Below are 24,618 nucleotides of genomic sequence, written 5' to 3'. Positions count from 1 at the left end.
AGAAAGGGTAAGGTACTGTATAATCGTTCTCATTATGGTTGCTACAGAACCCTTAAATATCTTTAACCACAGCATTGGTAAACGGTGTCATGACATTTTGTTCTAAAGTACCTCTTTTCTCCTGTCGTACGGTTAAAATCATGTAGTTCTCTCTTGAGTTAAAACCTTCAATTAACATCTATTTGTCCTTCTCCCTGTACTCCCCCACCCCCACTGCTTCTCTGAAATGTAGAGTGAGGGAAGAATTTTATTTATAACTGTCTTATGGAGTTGGAAAGTTTTAAGTAAATCTTTCAGGGCTGTGAATGTGACAGTCAGCATTTACATTTGTATAAAATTAGAATAGATCTATAACCTTCATTGTGCTGTATAGATTTGCAAATTAATATTTCAAAATCAGCGTGCATTTTGAATTCAGGTGAAATACGGGCAGTATTTGAGAATGTATTTCTATAATATCTAATGATAAACATTAGTCATGCACCATGTTTTTCATTGGCATGTATTTCCTATGCTACAGTACCTCCTAAATGATATGGCTGTACTCTAGCTTCACTGCATTAAGCTTTATAAAGCTCTGCTGACAGCAACACTTAACTCCTCTGTTCTCAAGGATAGCTGATAAAACACAAAGGTAAGCTAATTTCTAATGTAGACAACTGAATACAAAACACTGGTCTTCAATGCTACAGAGCTAAATATTTATAAATATTTCTGTATGAGAGTTTGATGCAGGTAAAGGGTGAAACCTGGAATTCTCTTGTTTTCAGTTCCGAAGGAAATACCTCTTGTGCAGTTTCCTCTTGTTGTAGTTCCTCATCTGCTGTATTGTTTCCCTATGGAAGGGGACCAAAACCTCTCGAGAGAAGACAGTCATTTGATACAAATATTAGTCTTGCTTATAATAAACTATATTTGGTAGGATACTTAAACAATTCCTCCATAAGTACTAATTCTGTCAATCATATTCAGGTAGATAGATATCCATGCTTTAGAACGTTAAGATGTTAAAAAATATGTGTACATTTTAAACTGTTATCTTGCTTGTTTGTTTTCTAATTTAGGATCTATGTCCAATACAGCAATTTCTCTATTAGAACCACTTTTTAAAGGTGCTTACATTAATTCGCTGAAGTCTGTAACTTGGCCTATAGCCAGCAAATTGTACTAATGTTAGGAAAAAATATCAATGTACATTGCTGACTCTGCATTTTAAATTTACAGTAAAAATTGAAATGCTATGAGGTTACAATGTAAAACAAATTTAGACTTATGGAAGTTTTCTTTTTTAAAAGTTATATTTTTAAAGGTTTTACATATCCTATAAAACATAAATTGTGTAATGCCTGGACTATTATGGCATAAAGGTTTTATTGGGAATGAATTTGGGATGATTGCATCACTCCTGAGTGGTGAAGCCATGACTGAGTTATGCAGATTTTTCTAAATGAGTTCTGATAAAACCTTTAATACAATCAGATTTTATATGAATGTATGTATATGTAATACATGAACGCATTGCTTAGCAAGAATTTATTCTGTAAGATGCACACTATCAGTATTTGTAGTGACCTTTTAAATAAAAACCCCACATGCTACAGAAGAGCTACTCTAGGAATGTCTTGTATTTTCTATATATTAAAAAAAAAATGAGGGGAGATCTTTATTCTTCCACCTATAAAGACAATACAGTTATGTGCCCAAATCAGCTGGAGTTGAATTGAGAAGGGAAAGAGGAAGAGAAAGTAGTAAATATAAAACATATATGTAAAAAGTCTAAAATATTTTCTAAACCTAAACGGTTCGTGATTTTAAAATCCAGTAATTTGGAGTCCCATTGGGAATCTCCCATTATCGATGGGACAGGTTCTCTCTCCCCTTCCCCCCCCCCTTTTGGCCCTGAATTAAAAGCACCCTCAGTGTAAAGGTCAGTTAGGTGTAGAAATACCAACAGTGGCCCAGGGCTGATCTTTCCCATCCTGTGCTTTAGGTGCAGTTTTTTTGATGTATTATATGGAATTCCACATTTGGGGGAAGGAGGATGAAACTCTTTTTTTTTTGTTTTTGTTTTCCGACCGGACAGGCTGACTTTTAGTTTGTAATATGGTATCTGTTTCAAGCTCTACCTGTGTTTTGGAAAGTTAAAATATCTAGAGAGGGAGGTGAAAGGGTAGAAGGCAGGTGAGACAGTCAAAGATGCATGATAAATTGCAGAGCCCTTTGATCAATTTGTCATGTGGATGTTGCCTTCCCGCGTTACGTGTGTGTACATGTGTTTTGTGTGTGTTGGACCAGATTTTCAAAAGTGCTATAAGCATCTAGCAACTCCAGTTGAAACCAAAGGGAGATGTTAAAACATTTTTGAATCCTGGCAGTGGTTAGCTGGGCACTGGCTCCTGCTAAGACTCCCAACCTGGCGGCTTCTGACAGCCATAGATCTTTTCCACAGCACTCGTTAGTGACTATCTGAGTGCTGGAAACTGGTCAGTTACTTAAATCATAAGGCACTCTAGGATTAGCCAGTTTCAGGTCTGGTTTTGGAGCACACAAAAAGCAAGTGGCTGCTTTGTGTCTGATGGAAAGGGTACTTGAAAGCTTTGTAAATCATGGTCTGTCAATATTTTCCTCTTCAGCACTGGGACTAGAGGGAGGAACAATAAATTCTGTGATGACCCCATCCCAACCTCCAACAGCAGGACCATACTGAAAGTCATCCTAGTGTCTTTGTCTGTTCTTTCCAACAGCTCAGGGCTCCACACATCATGGCTTTAACATAGGGGCATTCTGTAAATCACATAGCCCTGAGTATAAATCTAACCATCCTCAGGACAAATTTGTTGGGTTTTGCCCCATAGATCACTATGCAACTTATCCAATATAAGAATTGTTGCTTACTGTACCTTGCCTGACGTCAGTAATTTATACCACGTGATACAAGGTCAGATAACTTAATTCCTGGATCGGTGTCCCCAGTAAACTGATTTAAATATAAAACCTTCAGCCAGTCAAAAACAACCAATCATTCAATTACAGAACAGTGATGTAAAACTTTATCTGTCTTCTGATTGGGTTAAGCTTGGAGCATCCATGTTCTTTAATGGAAGGGAAATACAGGCTTTCAAAAATCGTTCAATAAGCAACTGTTATGATTGCATCAACATCAGTCAGGCCAAAGAGCAGTAAGTAATGTTTTTTGATCACTTGGTCTAAAAGAAGAACGTCAGTGGAATAAATGTTTGCCACAGGATAGATTTATTTTCAGTTAAATTTGACTTTGTCAAGGCACTTACTTAACAGTAGATTTCCACTTTCCTACTCCAGAGTTCTGCTCCTTTCTTCTTTTTCTCAGTAAGTGTTATTGCACATTCCATCTATTTACTTTGGGGTGGGAAACTAGATGGGAAAAGACTTAAAAGTAATCTAGCTCATCCCTTCTCTGCTTGAATGAGGCATCATTTGGCCCTACAGTATGACCTGTTCTAGGGCCTTAACCAAAGCCCACTGAAGTAAAGAGGAAGACTCCCGTTTACTTCCATGAGCTTTGGATCAGGCCCAGGTTTGTTCAGGATATCTGTGAAAGTCAGCTTAACTACCGCCTCTTGGGGAAGTGGCTTACCCACACTGATGAGGACCCTTCTTGTCAGCATAGGTAGTATCTACGCTGAAGCGCTAGGGTACTGCAGCTTTGTCGTGGTAGCATTTCAAGGGTAGACAAGCCCTAAGTGTTCAGACCCTTGAAATACTTGCAGAATGTTTTTCCTCTGCCCACCACACATTTAGCTCATCACTTAGCCAAGCTATACATACTTAGTTTTTTTTTCTTTTGGAAAGTCAATCTTTCATCCCCTTCCATCACTTTGTTCCGTTTAATGCCCTGTAGATTGTTAGTGTTTTGGAAACAAATCTAATGAACAGAACACAGTGTTCCAGGTGCAGTCTTGCCTTCTTAATATGTGACTTGATGTCTGCTGCAACTTGCAATCGCGCTGTGGGTGGTGGCGGGGGTTGAGTTTTTTTTGGTGGGTTTATGAATGAATTGTGGATTTTTTTTAACTTGGAAAAGATACCATCGACTTGACACACTCTCACTTCCGTCTGAAAATGTTTTGTTTGAAAGTGGATCTAAGGGGGCATCATCGTTTCATAGCAGGTATTTGCCAGCCATGCTTCACTGCTGCTGTGTAAATAAAGGGCTGAGAGATCAGAGATGGTCCTGTATATTGATCTGAGCTGGACTTGAGGTAGCTCTTGCTCTCTGGCAGCTAGCCATGGAAAACAGCAGGGCTTAACCTCTTCTTCTCCCATCCCTCCCTCAACAAAGTGTCACAATGTTGCCATGAGAAGGAAGCATAAATGCACCTGTGCACATCTTCTACTTCTGTAGGTGCACTGAGAGATGGGAAAGCAGATTACTGCCTCCCCGCCAATCAGTTCCTTTCCTGGCTGCCTGCAGTCACAGTTTGGAAGGTAAAGGGAGTGGATAGCCAGGCACAGAGTCCTAGTGCATAGGGGAAGAGTACTTCTTTAGTATGGGGTGAGGCTATGGGCCCTAATAAACATTTGTGCTGGTGGGGACTTATAGTCTCAGTTCATGGGAAGAGCACGCAACACCAGCAATTGGTGGATGGGGCACATATAGCCAGTGTTAATGTGGCGGCTTGAAGCACCAGCAAGTAAGGGCAGGGTGAAAGGGTGGGCTCAGAGCCCTGGAGGGTTGAGTGCCTGAGAGCTTCTGACAGTGGGAGGAGAGGCCAGTCCTTGCAAATGGAGGGAGGGGGTCCTGGAAGGACCAGCAAGAAGCTTGGATAGTAGAAGAGGCAACCCCAGCAGCCTGGTTCAGGAGAGATGGTCAGCATCTCTTTGGGGGGGGAGGGATAGCTCAGGTGTTTGAGCATTGGCCTGCTAAACCTAGGGTTGTCAGTTGAATCCTTGAGGGGGCCCTTTAGGGATCTGGGGCAAAAATTGGGGATTGGTCCTGCTTTGAGCAGGGGGTTGGACTAGATGACCTCCTGAGGTCCCATCCAACCCTGATATTCTATGAAAAGCTCAGCAAACCAAGAGGGGGCCGAGAGGAGATTCTCTGGCCCAAGCACATTCTATCCTGGGGGAGGGAGCTGTACATTCTCACCTACCTCTCTTACGTTTCCATGGCTTGGCTTCTCACCCAGCTTCTGCCGTCTTCTCTAGATTCTCATGCAGGGCTCTTCCTTTGGGGCTTCCTTAGTTGATTATAGCAGTAGAGGTGACATATTAAGGATAAGGGCCCAGAGGACAAAATAACACACAAAATGGCTGCAGCTGGAAGATTCATAGATTACAAGGTCAGAAAGGACCATCTAGTCTCACTTCCTATGGAACACAGATCATATAGTTTTCCCAAAATAATTCTTAGAGCATGTCTTTTTACTAAAACATCCAATCTTGATTTAAATATTGCCAGTGATGGAGAATCCATCACGATCCTTGGTAAATTGTTCTAATGGTTAATTACCCTCACTGTTAAAAGTTACCAGATTAGAGACCTTATTTTTCTAGCATTTATACCTTGTATGTAGCGACTTTTACTGTTGTTGCTGCTCAGTTCTATGACTCATACCCTGCTAGTGTCCTCTATGAGACTTTTACCAGCAGGAGCAGAGCTGAAATGGCAGCAATGACAGGCACGTGTGTGCACAGAGAAGGGGAGGAGGAATGGGCCTGAGCATGGTTTATGTTGTTCTGGAGTCTTCTGGCCTGCTTCTGTTAATCTGGAGTGGCAGTTGCATGTTTGCCCCTTCATGGTAGGTGAAGTGTGGTTCATAAATAAGGCTGCAGGCGGTGAGCAGGCTTCCTCTTCAGCTCCTCTTCCTAGTTCTAGAGGCTACTCCCAGAACGTCTGAGCAGGCAGCCAATGCTGTACGCTCATTTTTCTCCCTTCTCACTGCTCCCTTTTCTGTCCAGTGCATCTCGGTGCAAAGTGGAAAAGTCTATACTTATACCCACACAATGAACAGACCTCATTGGAGCTGCTCTGGACTCCTCCACCAGAGCATACTTGCCCATGGATAGGTTCACCACAATGTTCAGCTTCATCTCTACAGCAGACCAAAACCCACAAATCACAGAAGGGCTTGTCTTCAACCGCTGGGCTATATGGCAGCCTACACATTTGTTACACCCTTAGCAAGACTCTGCTCTCAGTATCTTCAAGCCTGGCTGAGGACAGTCTACATCCCCAACAATCAGTCAGTCCAAATGGATGTCTATACTTCAGAGGGTCCTCCACACTTTCAGTTGGTGAAAAGCTCCCCAAGAGGTCTGTGTAGGAGTGCCATTCTTGCAACCTTCCCTCACAAAGACCATCACCACGGATGCATCCCTACTAAGCTAGGGCACGTGCATTCAGGACTTCATAGCTTGGGGTAAATGGTCGCTGCAGGAGGTGACCCTCTACATCAATGTATTAAAGCTTAGGGTGACTTGTTATGCTTGCCATCACTTCCTACCCCACCATGTCAGGGGCCACTCGGTCAGAATAATGGTAGGCAACAGAGCAGCAATGTATTATATCTGCAAGGCTACCACCTCGTCTCTAGTGCACACATCTTCCAAATGCTATGCTCTCATGCCTGTTTCCAGAGCCGAGACAGCTTTGAGTGAAGTTCTGTAGTGCGTACTGAATCTGCTGCCTCCACACTCTGCTCTGTATTGCTCTGGAATCTCCTGAAGTGGAGCACCCACAGGGATAATAACTAAAGAAGGAGAGGTTTTTTACCTTGTACAAGTGACTGGAATTCTTCCAGATGTTTTGTCCCTATGGATACTCCACTATCCATCCTCCTTCCCCTCTGCCTCAGAGTCTTTGACTGGATTTCATGGTTAAGAAGGAAGTGGAGCATCAGTGAGTCCACCCTCCCCTAAATATGCTCACATCAGAGCACAAGAATGTGTAGGGTGCGGACCTGTGGACATGGCTGATGGAAAATCTGATCCAGAGTGCACTGGTGCATGCACATCTTGAAATGGAGTACCCATATTGGCAAAAATCTCAAATTCCAGTTACTGTACCAAGTAAACAACCTCTTTCTGTGAATTCAGTCTAGAAATTCAACCAAGATGTTCACAAGTCTTATCTTGATGTCAGAGACCTCTATCTATTTGAAGCTTTCTCCTAGATATTTTGACTGTTTCTCTGCTGTGATTTTTAATTGCAAAGGTCTGTAATGTAGACAGGGCTGTATAAGGTTATACTAATTACACTATAATACTGGTAGAGAAGGTTTTTCTGAATGAAAAGCTTTTTTTACAGGCTTCTACAACTTCTAAATACCTTTTTGGATGAACTTCTAACAGTGGCAGAATATTTTGGTAAAATTCTGTCTCTGTGGTGGTATCAGAGAAGGGTGCATATGGTGCAGTTTGCATTACTTAACACTAAATATTGTTGGCATCCCCCTAACTCCCTTCTTTTTCACTTTGAGCAGCTTTTATTAAAAACTTCAGGATTGAATGGGCTTAGTACAACCTATTTGTTTTGGTTTCAGAGTAACAGCCGTGTTAGTCTGTATTCGCAAAAAGAAAAGGAGTACTTGTGGCACCTTAGAGACTAACCAATTTATTTGAGCATAAGCTTTCGTGAGCTACAGCTCACTTCATCGGATGCATACTGTGGAAAGTTTAGAAGATCTTATATACACACAAAGCATGAAAAAATACCTCCTCCCACCCCACTCTCCTGCTGGTAATAGCTTATCTAAAGTGATCACTCTCCTTACAATGTATGATAATCAAGTTGGGCCATTTCCAGCACAAATCCAGGTTTCCGGGGGGGTGAGAACCTGTAAGGAGAGTGATTTCTAAAGATAGCTACAGCACTCAACCCAAGATTTAAGAATCTGAAGTGTCTTCCAGAATCTGAGAGGGACGAGGTATGGAGCATGCTTTCAGAAGTTTTAAAAGAGCAACAGTCCGATGCGGAAACTACAGAACCCAAACCACCAAAAAAGAAAATCAGCCTTCTGCTGGTGGCATCTGACTCAGATAATGAAAATGAACGTGTCAGTCTGCACTGCTTTGGATTATTATCGAGCAGAAGCCATCATCAGCATGGACACATGTCCCCTGGAATGGTGGTTGAAGCATGAAGGGACATATGAATCTTTAGCACATCTGGCATGTAAATATCTTGCGATGCTGGCTACAGCAGTGTCATGAGAATAGCTGTTTTCACTTTCAGGTGACATTGTAAATAAGAAGTGAGCAGCATTATCTCCTGCAAGTGTAAACAAACATGTTTGTCTGAGTGATTGGCTGAAAAAGAAGTAGGACTGATTGGACTTGTAGGCTCTAAAGTTTTATATTGCTTTATTTTTAAATGCAGGTTTTTTGTACATAATTCTACACTTGTAAGTTCAACTTGCATGATAAAGAGATTGCGCTACTGTACTTGTAATGGGGGAACTGAAAAATACTATTTTGTTTTTTACTGTGCAAATATTTGTTATAATAATCATATAAAGTGAGCACTGTACACTTCATATTCTATGTGGTAATGGAAATCAATATATTTGAAAATGTAGAAAACATCCAAAAATATTTAAATTGTATTCTATTATTCTTTAATAGTGCCATTAATTGCAATTAATCACGATTATTTTTTTTAATTGACAGCCCTAGTAGCTTTACCTTTTCTGTATCCTTCACCTGCCCTCTGCTTAACTGATGGCAGAAACAGCTTAACTTCACTCTTGCTATACTCTGTCCAAGCAGATGTATGGAATTTGTTTGCCTTGACTAAAAGCCTAGGAGGTAAGAAGACTGAATATCCTCAGCCTGACTATAGGCAAGGAAAGGGAGCTGACTGGAGAGAGAGCAGTGGAACTGTCATATATTAACTTCAGTTCATTTTGCATGCTGCAGTTCTATGGTTAAAATGTCTTCCTCCCAATTTAAAGAGTCTTCTCCCTAGGATGTCATAGCCATGAAATAGCCCTTTTGGTGTTACTACAGTGAGGTCTGACGTTTTTCCCACTTTACCTGGCACTGAGTGTGAAATACTTTCCCCACTGAAGTCAGTGGGAGTTTTACCACTGACTTCAGTGGAGCTGATTTTCACACCAACAGTTCGGCTATGTTTAAAATAAACATAGTGCATAGGGCTTGATATTGCTAGAGTAAAGAATGCAGGAACTCTCATAAAGTCTGTGGGAGTTTTGCCTGAATAAAGAATGAATAATTAGCCCCATTGTCTCAGTGGGTGGGATGGACTTTTTCTCCTGGTTAGGGAGACTGCATTCCTTACAGACAGATCAGCCTATTGGTAAGTAGGTCAAAATGAATGAAAATAAGACTTGCATTTCTCCCTAAGAGACAATGTGTGTTTTTATAACAGTGATTTTTTTTTTAGAACTGATTCTCTAGTTTTTCCTTTTCATATTCCTGTGCTGCTGCTTTTTTACAGGGATGCTAATTTTGAGATGGTGGGTTTGTGCAGTGTGTTCTCATGTACTGCTCTGTATGACCTAGAAATGCTAGCTTTTAGTGCTGTGTAAACTAGAAGACATGTTGAACATATTTATGTCTCGCCTTTGGATGCCATCGAGCCTTTGCTCGGAAGAGTAATCTGTTGTGGAATACTTTCACATTCCACATACATGTTTATATAAATATACATCATCTCTTTTCACTGACAGAGTAAACAAAGTACTAGAATACAATGGTGACTCTGAAGATGAAACTACTGAATCATTCTGCAGTATGGAAAAGGATACTGGTTGAGAGCATTCATATACCAAAAGAAATGTGACCCCTTCTTTATCTCCTTTTTATCATCTATCTAACTTCATCAAACAAAAACCAGACTTCTCTTCTTTGTATTCCCTTCTTGTGTCTGACTCAGCCCTTGTTATGCCTGAATTTCATGATGCCTGGCTGAATCAGTGCTGAGACAGCCTCTCCTGTTTTGGATTGACAAAGATCATGGTTTCTGATTACAGGTTTTCTTTCTTGGTTTTTCAGTTTTTTCTCTCCCTTTACTATTTCTCCTGTTAGAGTGGCTGTACAATTTACCTTCTAGCTTAATTTTCCTTTCTTCTTCATCTCTCCCCTGTGAGATGAGAGGAAATGGCAGAGAGTGAATTTCAGATTGACTTAATACATAAAGAGGAAAAAAAGGGCAACTTTTAAAATAGGCTCTAAAGTTTTGTGGGTTTTTAGTGATCTCTCAGTGCACTTGCGCTCCATATTTATGATTTGTCTTCAGAAAACTTGTGATGCTATGATATTACTTACATTTGTAATTGCATGTCACTACATATTTTGTATGTGTCCATCTACTCTAGTCATAGATAGTGAATCACAGTCCTTCAGTGTTCCGAGGCTGTATCAAAGGTTATGTCTGCACATCAAAGAAAAACCTGCAACTGGGCCCAGGCCAACCAACTCAGGCTCACTGGCCTTGGGGTTGTTTCATTACTGTGTGGACTTCTAGGCTTGAGCTGGAGCCTGGGCTCTGTGGCCCTCCGACCTTGCAGGGTCTTAGAGTCTGGGTTCCAGCCCGAGCCTGGAAGTCTATATAGCAATGAAACAGCCCTGCAGCTCAAGCCCCACAAGCCCAAGTCGGCTGGCACTGGCCAGCCATGGGTTTTTCTTTGCTCTGTAGACATACCCTTTGACACACCTGAGATGTCATAATAGATTACATATGTAACTTCCTATGGATGTACTGTTGATAGAAATGAGGCATATGCTGAAAAGGCTGAACATATTGGAACAAATCCTAATCTGTTACATCCAATATCAGCTCTATTGCTAATGAGTTGAAGAACGCTTCATTGAGCTACTCATGGTAAATGTGATATGTTTCAACTATTATGATAGACTCAATTTTGTTCACTGAAGTAATCAGGACTCTGAGGGTAGATTTACCAGATTTTATGTACAAACTTCACTAGCAAATCTTAGTGGAAAAAATGTAATTAATATCTGTCATGGATTATTTTAAAAATGAGACCAGCAAATTGATCATAATCGCTGAACTACCTCACAGTCTAATTTTGTCTGTATTTTTGTGCCTAGTTGACAGTCTGTGTATGCTGAGCTTAGTCAGTCTGCACAACTCTCAGGTTAATCAGTTGGACTATGACCATAGTATATCTTTACACACTGGATAGGGTTCTTAGAGCATATTCATTTTCCGTCTCTAGTCTAAAATGTGAAGAGACGTTTATAAGCAACTGAATTCACACTTCAAATTTTAAATAGGTGATGCATCTTTTTCACATGGATGTCCTGATCGCTGTTCCTTCTAATTTTTCCCACCCATGTGCGGAATGAATTTTGTTATATGCACCAATATGGAGGTGATGTGTGACACATCACCTTCATATTGGTACACATAACAAAATTCATGTGGTGGGGTTGGGCCGAGGGGTTCGGAGTGTGGGAGGGGGCTTAGGGTTGGGGCAGAGGATTGGGGTGCAGAGGTGTGAGGGCTCCGGCGGGGGATGTGCGCTCTGGGGTGGGGCTGAGGGGTTTGGGGTGCAGGAGGGTGCTCTGGGGCTACGGCGGGGAGAGAAGACTCCCCACCGCAGCATCTGGGTTGGGGGGAGGAGGTGCCTATCCCTACTGCTGGGGCTGGGGCTGCAGGATAGATGCCCCTCCCCCAGCTGCAGCCCCAGCCTGGGTCCAGGTCACTCCGGGGTCAGGTCAAGCCTGGGGCCAGGCCTCAGACTGAGTTGGGGGAGGGGCGCCCCAGCTGTGGCAGGTTGGGGTCCAGGGGACGATATGCAGGTTCCCAGATAGGTTGCCTGAGTGCCTGTCCGGTGCTAAATAAGCTGCTGCCTGGCCGCACGGCTGCACAGCTTACAGGGAACTTAGGTCCTGATGCTATTTCTGATTTGACCTTTCCGGTGATACTATTGCTCCATGAACAGCACAGTAGAACTAACTTAAAAAAAAAAAAAAAAAAAAAAAGGGCGGAGGGCACGGGGAAGGAGGCAGCTTTGCATCTGGAAGTACCCAACACTGTTAACTTGTTTTTATCGTGCTCAGCCTGATCTGCAATGTCGAAACCTTACCGGACTGTTCCTCATGTTGAATGAATACGGTGTGGTGTGTGCTACAAACTTCTTAAAATAACAAGATGTCAGAATTGTATACTTTAAATCTTTTGTCAGTTTCCCTCTTAAAAACAAAAGGTGCATAATAAACCTAACCTGCTTGCCAGAAAGATTGGTCAGAAGTTACAATTTCCCACTTAGTATCTAGTGCAGGTTTTCCCCTAAATTGTTCTTCTGAGTGTTTGGCTAATCCTTTTTTGAATGTTTCCATAGATTGTGCTTCAATGACCTCTTGGCTGTTGTTCCATTCTACAATTGCTCTTACTGTTAGGAAGCTTTTCCTTGCATTTAATCTCTCAACAGTCATTTTGATTAGATTATATTTAACCTTTCTGCTTGTTGTTCCTGAAAATTGCATGCTAGTGAAGTATCTGAGCTTTTCTTAGAGGTTGGTACTGAACAGACGGATGGCTGATGAGTCACTATTGGCTAGAAAGTGTCTGTATGTAGGTCTCTTGGTTGGCAATAGGTTCATAAGGATGCTGATTGGCAGTAGGTACTAAAACCACCAGTAAATAATCTTCACATTGTAGTAATTCCAGGATCTACAATGGTAGAGGAGAGTATTTTAGTACCAAGAGTATTGATGTGATTCCTGAATTACAGCTGTAGTTCATATGAAGCTGAGTGACTTTGACCAACAGTCTAGTCATGGGTGTTTTTTTCATGCTGTAAGCGTATCTGTTTTTGTGACTGGGTGCAGGGTCACTACTGAGTCCCCAGTACACACAAAGAAACACTATCTTTCCTTTCCCATCCACTGAACACCCTTGGAAAAGGGAAAGGCATATGAAATGCTGCTGGAGGGACAGGAGAAGGAGCGTGTATGTAGGGAAGGTTCTGAAGTTTGGATTGATGCTTGGTCTTGCGGAAGTTTGTTCATTCTTTGGACTGTGTTGTTTGGTTTGTATTTATAAAGGTTCCTTGCTGCTGAATAAACTTTACTGTCTGTGGCTGTTAAGTTTCTGCCCAACCATCCCAATTTATCTCTCTGTGTTTTACAAATCCTTAGTTTTGAGTACAAGTCCTATAGGGAGTAGTTAGCAAATCTTACCATATTACCTTGAGCACTGTAATCCTGCTTCAGTGTCAATTTGGAGGATATGAGACACCACAACAGAAAGATGAGTCAGCAAACAACCCTAGCTGTACGCTTTAGAGTAAAGTGATCACAGAAACACAACTTGGGCAGAGGGTCCTGGTATGCCTTGAGCTACTTAAAATCTTTTGGCATTGACTGCACTTCATTTTAAGGGCTAGTCTACACTGACCAATGTGTGGTGATGGCGCAGGATATAAAAAAACAACCTCAATAAGGATATAAAAAACCACCTCAACAAGGGGTGCTGGGGCACTGTTTACATTGGTGCTGTACAGTGCTGCAACTTGCTGTGCTCAGGGGTGTGTTTTTTCGCACTCTTGAAAAAGAAAGTTCCAGCGCTTTAATTGCCAGTGTAGACAAGCCCTAACTGTCGACGAAATGAGTAATCTTTTTTTCAGGGAGGAGGTCTGATGGCCACCACATTGTATTTGAAGACTGTCCTTTAGTACACAAGGATTTGAAAAACTCCATAGACACTTGAAATATTGGTAAGAATGAGAAGAATTACAAGTTCAATATATATCACTGCTGATAATTCATTTGTGTTTGTAGCATTGTTGTAGCCATGTTGGTTCCACCATATTAGAGCGATGAGGTGGGTGAGGTAATATATTTTAATGGACCAACCAGGACTGGCTCAAGGCACCAGCAAAGCAAGTACGTGCTTGGGGCAGCACATTTCCAGGGGCAGCATTCCGGCCATCCTTTATTTTTCCCCCTGGCCCCGCTCAGTCAACCAATGAGCCCCTGCGTGGGGCAGGGCGGTGAGCTCAGCGCGGGGGGCCCGGCCTGGGGGCGGGCCCAGCCCTGGCCCCCTGCCGCTGGGGGAGCAGGGCGACGCTGCTCCTCCTCACCCCGCCGCATGTGTCACAAGCGGTGGAGGAGCCTGAGCGGAGCCCGGAATCAGGACAGGACCCATTGCCCCGGGTGGCTTGGTGCTGGGCGGGCACCCCTGGTCTGCCCCCTTCCCCACGGCTGACCCACCCCCCAGCTGCTCTGTTGGTTACTGTCCCCTCTGCGGGGGTGGGCCGGGTTTGAGATCAGGCTGGGGCCCATGGGCGGTATGTACAGTCCTGAGCACCTCACTCCAAACACTGCTATAGCATTACACATTCTTTTAACATTACCAGTATCAGTGGCTTCTGGTGAGCACGGTTTCTCAAAACTGAAATTACTAAAAAATTATTTGAGGTCCACCATGTCTCAAAATTGTTTGTCAGGACTCTCATTAATTTCAGTTGAAAGTACCATTGCAAAAAATTTAGATTTCAATGAATTATTAAGACTATGCAAGTATAAAAACCAGAAAAATTCAGTTCATATAAATTCTTTTAATTTATGAGAAACTGGGCACACTGGAAGACTAATGTTTTTTCATTACAGTGAATAGATGAACTCAAATTGTTTGTAATTGTGATTGTTAAAATTAAATGAATACACTAGTAGGAAATAGTGAAATAAAACAAACTACAAATTCTCTTTTCATTTTTTTTAAATTTTAAACAGTCAAAAAAACCCAAACCAAAACAAAATTGCAAAGTGCAAAACCAAAAAAAAAAAAAAAGGGCGGGGGGGAGGGGTGGCAGCAAAACTTCTTTTGCTTGGGGTGGCAAAAAACCTAGAGCCGGCCCTGGGACCAACTTCTGTTAGTGAAAGAGAAACTTTGACCTGAAGAAGAGCTCTGTAGGCTTGAAAGCTTCTCTTTCACCAAGAGAAGTTGGCCTAATAAAGGATATTACCTCACCCACCTCGTCTCTGTTATTCACTAGTGGTTTGTTTAAGAAGTGTAAACTGTGTGAAACATCCCTGCTCTGCCAGACAATCGGATCTCATTCTTGGGGTGGGACCAGAGACATTTCTTAGGAAAAATATAATTAAGCAATATGCTACTGTCAAAATGAAGGATATAATATTTTGAAACTAGACTTATGCCATCTGACTTCAAGGTATACTTTTTTTCATAACAGATCTTGTTAGTCAGGTATATGGAACAGTAATTTGTGTTTCAGAGTAGCAGCTGTGTTAGTCTGTATCCGCAAAAAGAAAAGGAGGACTTGTGGCACCTTAGAGACTAACAAATTTATTTGTGCATAAATAAATTTGTTAATCTCTAAGGTGCCACAAGTCCTCCTTTTTCTTTTTGAGTCATTTGTGTGTTGCATTAAACTAAATCTGTTTTGCAACCGTTTGCTTAGTTTGGAGGTCATGGAGGCTGGAAATGCTGTCTTTTTAGTTCTGTTGCATTATAAACCTGTCCCCAACAGCTTCTTCATATTAACACTTAATGTTAGATCAGACCCAATTAGTAAATTCTTCTTGCCATTCCATATTATAGGGCAGCCCTCACCCTTCATCTGTCTGTGCTGTCGGGGAAGAGGAGGGAAAGATTCAATTTAACTAAAATAAGAGACAGATTGTGACCCTTGTTGCCTGGAGGGGCCACACTGAGATTGCTTAATTAGGACAAACTGCAAAGAATGGGGCAGACTATCCGCCAAACTGGTGGTTATTCTAATGATTCGGTTCACCAAGCCAGCAACAAAACAGCTTCTACTATACCTTACTGGTGTCCCAGAAGCCAAAACCACAACTCCCTTAAAGCAATCCAACCTGGGGCTCCCACCCAGACAGCCACTCAAATATGATGAGGATTACTGAAAATCTTTTTGATCACATATAAAGTTTTACCAATCCCAAGCAATGGGATACATTACCCACCAGGTCAATGAATATTTCAGAACTTACCTAAATACATGCTTACAGCCAATTCTTATTAACTTAACTAAGTTTTATTTAAAAAGAAAAGAGAGAGTATTGTGGTTAAAAGATCATTATTCATATATAACATGTCTATAAAGTTTTTAGGTCAATTTCACGTTAGAGATGGTGAGCTGCTGAGTTGCAAAAAGTTCTTTCAGAATCAGTTCCATAGGTTATAATCCAATAGGCAAGTCCATATGCAGAGTCTGTATAAATTCTTCCATGAAAAATAGGGTAATCCAGACTGGCACTGGAGACCTCAGTTTTGCGTCTCAAGCTTCCACTGACCAAGCTTAAGCAGATCTGAGATAACAGGATCAGGGCCTTAGAGTTCTTTTATAGATCTCTGGCAAAACATTGATAGCCTCTTGACAGCAGGCATTCCTTAGGTGAAGAGCATTGTGACTTTGAAGTAAAACCTCTGTTTCCTACGTATATACAGATAATAGTTGCATTCATCAGCATAAAGTAATTATCCATTAATTAGTTCACAGAAAATTTACTACAAACTTCCATGAAGTTTCATCTAAATGCTAATATTCCCTTTTGAGCTCTGAATCAATAGCAGATAGTACCAGAGACTGACTGGTTACATAACATCTAAAAAGAAATAGGTAAACACAAATACAATTAGTATCTTTTTCCAGTTCTCTAAAAATACCAGTTTGCATTTCAAAGCTCTAGTCTAGTGGTTCCCAAACTTGTTCCATCGCTTGCGCGGGGAAAGCTCCCGGCGGGCTGGGCCGGGCCAGTTTGTTTACCTGCCGTGTCCGCAGGTTCGGCTGATTGTGGCTCCCAGTGGCTGCGGTTTGCTGCTCCAGGCTAATTGGAGCTGCTGGAAGCAGCGGCCAGTATGTCCCTCGGCCCGCACTGCTTCCAGCAGCTCCGATTGGCCTGGAGCAGCGAACCATGGCTACTGGGAGCTGTGATCGGCCAAACCTGCAGACGCGGCAGGTAGACAAACTGTCGCGGCCCACCAGGGGCTTTCCCCGCACAAGTGGTGGAACACGTTTGGGAACCACTGCTGTAGTCTGTCTAACGTGACTTTGGTAATTAGGGCCATTCCTTATAAATATCTAACATTTATATACTTTTAAAATATATCTTTAAAGGTTGAATTTTGGTCATTTACCTTGCTAGTTGTTCAACATGTTCTGGCTCAGTGTCACGCCTACCCCCTTCAAATGGTATGAACTCTGCTCTATATTAGTGGTTAGCATGCAGACATACTCAGATGGTTTGGAATGTAGCCCCTTCCTAAAGACTGGAATGGTCTTCAAACAGGCCATAATACAAGCCGCAGGGCAGCTTTTGCAGCTGGCTACTGTGCATGCACAGCATACCCTGGCATTATTAGCATGATGCAGATTTTTCTGTTTCACAAAATTATTTAATTCTTAAATTATTTTTATTTGTGTTGAAATTTTCCATGCTTTGTTTCTGACCAAAAGCTCCCCTCCTCCCCCCAAAAGGTGGTTGGGGGGGGTGAGAAGAGAGAGGGGAGACATTTGAGGAAGTAACTTTCAGAGGGGGGTGTGACAGAATTGGGGGAAGGAAATGTACTCCTTTCATTCACCTAATTTTTTTTTAAATTTATTTTCATTCTGCTCACCTGAAGCTGATGGTCAGCCTACCCAGGCCACTAAAACACTTGGTAAACGAAGTGGACAGCTATAGCAATAAACTACAAGCTGAACCATACAATTATCATAGTAGTCCTATGGGCCTTAGCAAACATTAAGGCTGTGTTCTTATCTTTCTGGTAGTCTGTTGAATTTACCTTCTTTAAATTCCTTTTTTGGTAGCTGAAATAACCTTTGAGCACTTACTTTCAGAATTTGACATGCAAGCACCTCTGTCTAGGTATTTATATGCTCCCATCACCATATAATAGTGCAACAGTTCTAGAGAACTTTTCAGAAGTCATTGACACCAAAGGTGGAAATGATCTATTTGGGCGTCCAATTCATTCTGCTGCTGTCTGCAGAAGCTTGCTTTCTTGTACATTTTCAGTTGTTCTCTCTAAATTAATTCAGAAGAAACCCAGTGACAGAGATTGAGTTATCTACTCAAATATATTAGTATTTTTGTATTGCATCTGATGATCAAACCCAAGTATAGAATGACTAGGATTGCCTTTGAAGGACAGAAACAAAATAACATTAGAACCTTTTTCAGGATACCCGTTGCTATTCATCCGGATGTATTGAAACTGTGTGCCTGAGTTGTTGCAGCTCCAGCCAGTTCTGTAAGCTTTAGCTTATTAAGCAAATGTATAATGATAGTGTGTCTAAAACACCTAAGAATTTAAATTAAAAAGAGAAAACTAGAAAGTTACAGCTTTTGAAACTTTCAGCTTTTGAAACTGTACTGCTGTATTCTGAACACTCTCTTTTCACTTAATCAGACTCCTTAAAGGGTGACTGTGGGTGAAGAGGCAAGGACTTAATCAATCTATTGTTGGACTAACATTTTGTCTAGTCCTTTTGGGTTTTTGTTTTTTTTTAAGGCATCTAGAGCCCTACTAGCTTGCCCTCCCTATACATTGAAGTTGTATTTATTGTGTTTTCCAGAGCACTGTATAGAGATCAAAAAAGTCCATCCACCCAATTTAAACATTATTCCTGTAGGAATTTTATTTACCTACTATTGTTGCAAGTAAAACCTAGTATTACTGTAATTACTGTAATTACGTGTGTACTTTGTGCATTTGACAATACTTTAGTTTGTTTCCCCGTGTAGGTCCATAACAAAGTAACAGAGGAGAGAAACTTTTTTAAAAACAGGAAAATGTGATTAATATCACAACAGGTCGATAAAGAGTTGAGGCAGGTACAGTAATTAGCCAGTTTTTAAACCAAAATTGAACTTCAAATTTATATTTAACTCTGAATCTATTATTGTTGCTTTTGCCCTGCAACTTTCAGCTTTTCATTGTGCTAGACACTATACAAACTCTGATTTTAAAAAGACAATCTGCTGTACATTTATTTCTCAGTTATGCAATTTCCTGCACTTTGGCTAGGGGTGTGTTGCGTGTTGTTTAACATGACTATGTTAGTAACAATACAGCATGCAAATCTCTATACTGATTGGCTGAGGGCCTCAGAATTCCCTGTCCATATAATTGCAAGAAACAAGGCATCCAAATTCTGATATCTCAGCCCCATCTTGTCTCCTCTCTAAACGTTGATGTTAAATAAAATTTATATTTGACAAAGGAAGCACTCCTTTATACAGTTTGTATGGAATAGGTTGAATAAACCTTCCTCCCCAACATCTTCCGCTACTCCTCCCTTACAAGTCTTGTGATTTTTAGGTGGGATTGGAGGACAGAAAGTCGAAGCAGCCATGATGTGGGCATGTGGATACAGAGGTCAGAGGGATATAAGCAATGAGAGGACAGGTGGAGATGGAGAATACGTTTCAGTATATACTCTGAGTTGAGTAATAAGCATACCATACACAATCAAACTTTGAAGACCAAAATCTTTGTATAATTAGTCCGCTTTGATTGTTCCCTTGTAAACAGGAAGCTCCCTCAAGTAGTCTTATTCGTCATGCGCACTATTTGTGTTATTTATTGGATGAGGAACTAGAAACAATTGGGAGTAGTAATTGGCATGAAGTCAGTGTTCCTTCCTCTTCTTCTCCCTCAAATTCACTAAATGCCTCCAGTGGCCATCACCTTTTTTTCTTCACCCAGTTTCTAATGTCCTTGTCACTTCCTGTACCGTTGCTGTGATATTCCACCACAGCAATGAACTTTTTAGCGTATGCACAACGTGCCTCAGGTGGCACGTGACCAAGATTCATCATGGAATTTGGTCCACTGGTTGGATCATTAGCTTGCTTGGGTACTGACAGGGAGAGTGATGTGAACACTGATCCATGCCCACCCCCAGCAAGGAACTCTTTCAGGCTAGCAAAGTACAGTGAAGCTTTTGTACTGGAAAAAACACAGAGTATTAGAAAGTGGGTAAAGAAAAGAGTAGTGATAACCCTCGGTCAGTTTCTGGATCTCTTTCCTGCCCGCAAAGCCCTGCCATATCATTTTGCATTTCATATTGCCCCTCCTTGATCACCATGGCCTGCGAAATGACCCATTTTCACCTGAACCTAGTTTCTGTTTCTCAATAAAAATTTTATAGCTGTGTGATACAGGAATAGGTGGATCATCTTGTGTATATCCTTGCTATTGTATGAGTCCTGGTTCTATAGAAGAAATTTTTTAAACAGGATTGTCTTAATAAATATAATAATTGCTTTATTTTAAAATTGAAAGATACTGAAAAAGAGATCAGGCTCTCTTTATTTGTCTAAGTTATGATACATCCATAATGAAGTAAAATTAGGAGTAATTTATTACAGGTTGGAGCCTCTGGTGACTCAGAAAAATTTGAAAAATATATTCTGTGAAGATACAAGTCTGTTGATGTCATAGATTTTCTGTTTTTACATTTTTTTATTGTAATATATTTTACATAGGAAAAAATACCTTATTTCTCACCAGGCACTGTACAGCTTTGTGATACCATGTATAGCTGCTGTGGAAATGATTAGGATGTGTCTTATTTAACTAATTCCATTTAATGAAGAATGTTCATGGGAGCTGATGAACTCAAACAGTAAAGATCCTGTTCTCATGTAAATAATCTTTAATAAAAGGCATATGTTTACCATGTCCCCTAGAAAACGGTAAAGCAGAGGAATTGTTTTAAACAGTATTTGTCAAAGGCTCTAGAAGATTAGACCTTTAAAAATTCATCACATGCTACTGATTTGACAGGCATAGGTAAGTGCACCTTCTGATCAAGAAATGTGATTTATGGAAGCATGTAGTTAGATTTTAAAATACCTTGATCAGGGTAGAAAATCTCTCTGAACTGCTCTTAAAATGTGCAATGGCAATTTTTCAAAATCTCCCCATTTAACTCTCCATAAATAGCACTAATGTTGACATGGCATATGCTAATCTGAATCTGGAGTGATTTTTTTACAGCTAAACTATAAACCCTGAAGAGCTGAGATTTTAATGGAAAGCCTGGTGTATTCTCTATAGCTGGTCAAATGTAGTTTATAGAAGTGAGAAGCTAAGCATCTGGTTCAGCAAAAGTATGTACAGATTCTTCATTGAGGGCTTGTTTACATGAGAAACTTGAACTCATTTAACTAAAGTTGTGGTTTTTAAACCATCTTAAACTCAAGTATAAAGCTGTGTGAATACTCTTAAACTAAATCAAAATGTCAGTTAATCAGTTTAACATAAACCAAAGTAAGCCACTCCTAAACTGAAATCAGAGTTCACCTGCTGCTGAATTCTCTTCTAGATAACCATTTTAGGTAGTGTGGTTTAATTTAAAAGTTTTAGTCTGGACACAAAACATGGTTTTCAGTCTAAAAACCTTGAAAAAATGGCAGATTTTAAGAAAATATTGAAAATTTTTTTTTGCAGCTCGAGATGCTGATGAGAGAGAGAAGTGGATTCATGCTTTAGAGGAAACAATTCTCCGTCATACTCTTCAGCTTCAGGTAAGTTAACCTTTACTCTTGATCCTGAAGCTCCTTTATTTTCAGAGTAACTAAATAAACTGACTGACCCAACTTCTGATATCAAATATTCCAGTGTAGCTTGTAAACAGCTGATTATCTGATGGTACAAGATACAGTACATAGTGATATATCTGCCCTGGTACCTGAGGTTACTGTTTGTATCCAGCTAAATTTAGGCAAGGTCTCCTGACTTGTTAGATTGTATCTTGAGTAGTTTATTGTATTAGTTATGATTTGTTGTTTATCTTCCGCTGAAATAATAATTTTCTCTTGGTTTTGAAAGAGGTAGGCTGGCTTTAAAATGAAGGTATTAGACTGGGTCTTGGGGAAATCTAGGCTCAATTCCTGGCTTTCTCACAGTCGTCCTGTGTGCCACACTTAAGCACGCTGTTTAATCTTTGCCTGAATTCTTTATCTGTACAATGGGGCTAATGCTTCATTTCTTTCACTTTTTTGTGTCTACTAAGATTGTAAGTTCTTAGGGCAGGGACTTTCTCTCACTATATTTGTACTGTCCTAGCACAATGGCACCCAGGTCCCTTATTAGGCCTCCTAAAGTACATATAAAATTTAATACAAATAATAAATATTTTAAAATAGGTTTAGACTGTGCCTCCTCAATGCATATACATCAGTGATTAGAGTGCTATTGTGTTAGGTACTAAGGATTTACTTAAAAACCTTAATCTCAAGGGAGGAGGAGAAAATATTAAGATGACAGTGATTTGGTGAGATGTGAGAAAGGGAAGGTGCTATGCAGAAATAGATACAGTCTCTATCTGTATGTGTTTATAGTCCAAGAAAATTAGAGAGGTGGGTGGCAGGGCAGTGAAACACGAACAATATATTCAATCTCTATCAAAAGATAGATTTTAGTGTAGCAGCCATGTTAATCTGTATCCGCAAAAAGAAAAGGAGGACTTGTGGCACCTTAGAGACTAACAAATTTATTTGAGCATAAGCTTTTGTGAGCTACAGCTCACTTCATTGGATGCATTCAGTGGAAAATACAGTGGGAAGATTTATATACACAGAGAACATGAAACAATGGGTGTTACCATAGATTTTTTTCTCCCCCATTACCAAATTTAGCCATTGTTTTGTTGGCAGACTTCTTGTAAGTGTCAGAAGTAGTGGATATTGAGATCTGACTCTGATTAAACTACACTCCTGTTCAAAGTGCCCTTCAAATTAAAATTATATAGATAAGTAAAACGAAAGTGGCACCTTAGAGATGAATCAATTTATTTGAGCCTAAGCTTTTGTAAGAAAATGATAAATCATTATATTAAACATTTTAACAAGGAAGATGTGTGTGTATATAATATTTATTTGACTGTCAGGAAACCAGGTGCAATGTAATATTTCCCCTCTTTCCCACCCCAGTGCAAGTATTGAAAGGGATACCTGTTTGGACCTGTGGTCTGTTTTCAGCAGTCATCTTTTCAAAAACCTTCTTTCCAATTTTAAAATGCTATAAAACACTGTTAAAGACTGCCCAGCGTAACATCAATTTAGACTTCTTGATCAAAGAACTTCAGTGTTGTCAGCTCCATCTTTTAACCTGAGTTGTTGAGCAGATATCAAGGTGATATGGAAATAATGTATACACCTTGCCTTTTTAATCTTTTTCTCTTCAGATATAATCTTTTTTCCTTTGAGTCTGGGAGAACTTGTTCCTTGCCAGTGTATTGGAAGTAGTTCTCTAAACTACCCTCAAATATCTTGGTATCAGCATAGGTAACAGCTGTGGGATTGCATATGAATCCTGTAGGATTGAATCCTTAGATTTCAAATAGTGATTACAGCTGAGACTTTCATTGGAGTCTAATGGAGTGTCAGGCAAATTCATTGGGAGTTGAGATATGTCTAATTCCCTTTGACTTCACTGAAAAGCCCATCTTAAATATTTTTTCTACCATACTACCTCTGAGTCTAACCTTTAAGAAGTTAGCATTTTATTTCAACTGAAAACCACCATGAGAGCTGCTGCTTTAAGAGGACTACTAGTTTTGACTGGTACCTATATAAGTCAGTGAAGAGGAGATTTTCTAAACCTTTTGTTTAGACTAGGACTTAAAGGTTTGTTAGATCATATTAGCAAGCTTGTTCTAAGGAACACCTCCTAAAACTGGTCAAGACAAGGCATGCTGTATTTTATCAAGCACTTCAACTGCACCAGTTTAGCATTTGCTAAAGTAAAGTTGGCCTTTTCTTGACCAGAATTTCAAGTGGTGTGTTTAAATTTGATCCAAGTAGCTACCAGATCTAACAAACCTTTACATCTTAATCTAGCCAAAGCTCATATTTGTTATTGTGGCAAAGCCCTGAGGTATCGCTAGTGAGTTGGGGGCTGTCCATACATTCTATAACACATTTTGGGGTGGTTTTTCAAGACCTACCTACTCCCTTGCTTGTGTTACATGCACAATTTAGGGTCTCTCTCCTCCCCCCCATGCTTACCTCATGTATGGACAGTTATATAGTCGTTTTCTTAAGAATTTGGGGGATGTGTGGGGGGCTCTCTCTTGGTTTCGGAGCCGTGGTTGCCCCTGAGCATTCCGATGCCGCCGCCCCCATTGGCGAGCACAGGGAGCGGGGACAGCAGCCGCAATCTGAACGGGAAACAGCCGGAGACGCGGTAGCTAAGCAGCAGGCCGGGGGCGAGAGGAGGCCTCGGCCGCGTGGGCCCGTTGTGGGCAGACCAGGCCGGACTCCTGTCGGCACGGTGCGCGGCAAGCCAAAGCGAGCCCCGCCCGCCCCACGATGCGCTGGAGTCAGGCCGCCCTTGTGTCACCGCGTCACGGGGCTTCGCAGAACAGAGGGGGCGGCGCGGGGCGGATTCCGCTCGCTCAGGCGGCGGCTCGCGCTGCCCCGTCACTGGCCGCCGCCGGGGAACACGCGCCTGACCTCCGCCTTGAGCCTTCTCAGCCGCAGCCCCCGCGGATTCAGTCCGACGGGGCCGCCGGCCGCTGCCCGCACAATCGCAGCGGGAGCCTGGAGGGAGCCGGATGTCACCTCACCTCTTGGGGGAGGGGCTCCCCGGGGAGGGGGTGAGCGGCCATCTCCGCCCTCCCCCCCCAACCGCCGCTCACTCCGGGGTGG

The 24,618-nt window shown here is 41.3% G+C and overlaps 1 protein-coding gene and 1 long non-coding RNA gene across 5 annotated transcripts in view; one reads left to right on the top strand and one right to left on the bottom strand.

The window, feature by feature from the left end:
• Window positions 1-24,618, top strand: part of OSBPL9 (oxysterol binding protein like 9) — a 146,754-nt gene that overhangs the window by 24,889 nt on the left and 97,247 nt on the right. For all 4 annotated transcript variants that reach the window (XM_077825428.1, XM_077825427.1, XM_077825426.1 and 1 more), the window contains exon 4: window positions 21,416-21,492. In XM_077825428.1, the coding sequence (XP_077681554.1) occupies window positions 21,416-21,492 (77 nt within the window). The remainder of the gene's footprint in view (window positions 1-21,415; window positions 21,493-24,618) is intronic.
• On the bottom strand, window positions 16,015-24,605 carry LOC144269633 (uncharacterized). The gene is made up of 2 exons (XR_013346961.1): window positions 23,977-24,605; window positions 16,015-16,388 (listed from the first exon to the last, which is right to left on the bottom strand). It is a non-coding gene; the product is annotated as an uncharacterized LOC144269633 (long non-coding RNA).

This window comes from Eretmochelys imbricata, chromosome 8, assembly GCF_965152235.1.
Source record: "Eretmochelys imbricata isolate rEreImb1 chromosome 8, rEreImb1.hap1, whole genome shotgun sequence".
NCBI lineage: Eukaryota > Metazoa > Chordata > Testudines > Cheloniidae > Eretmochelys > Eretmochelys imbricata.
The sequence above is the reverse complement of the archived record's forward strand: the minus strand, read 5'-3'. Positions and strand labels throughout refer to the sequence as shown.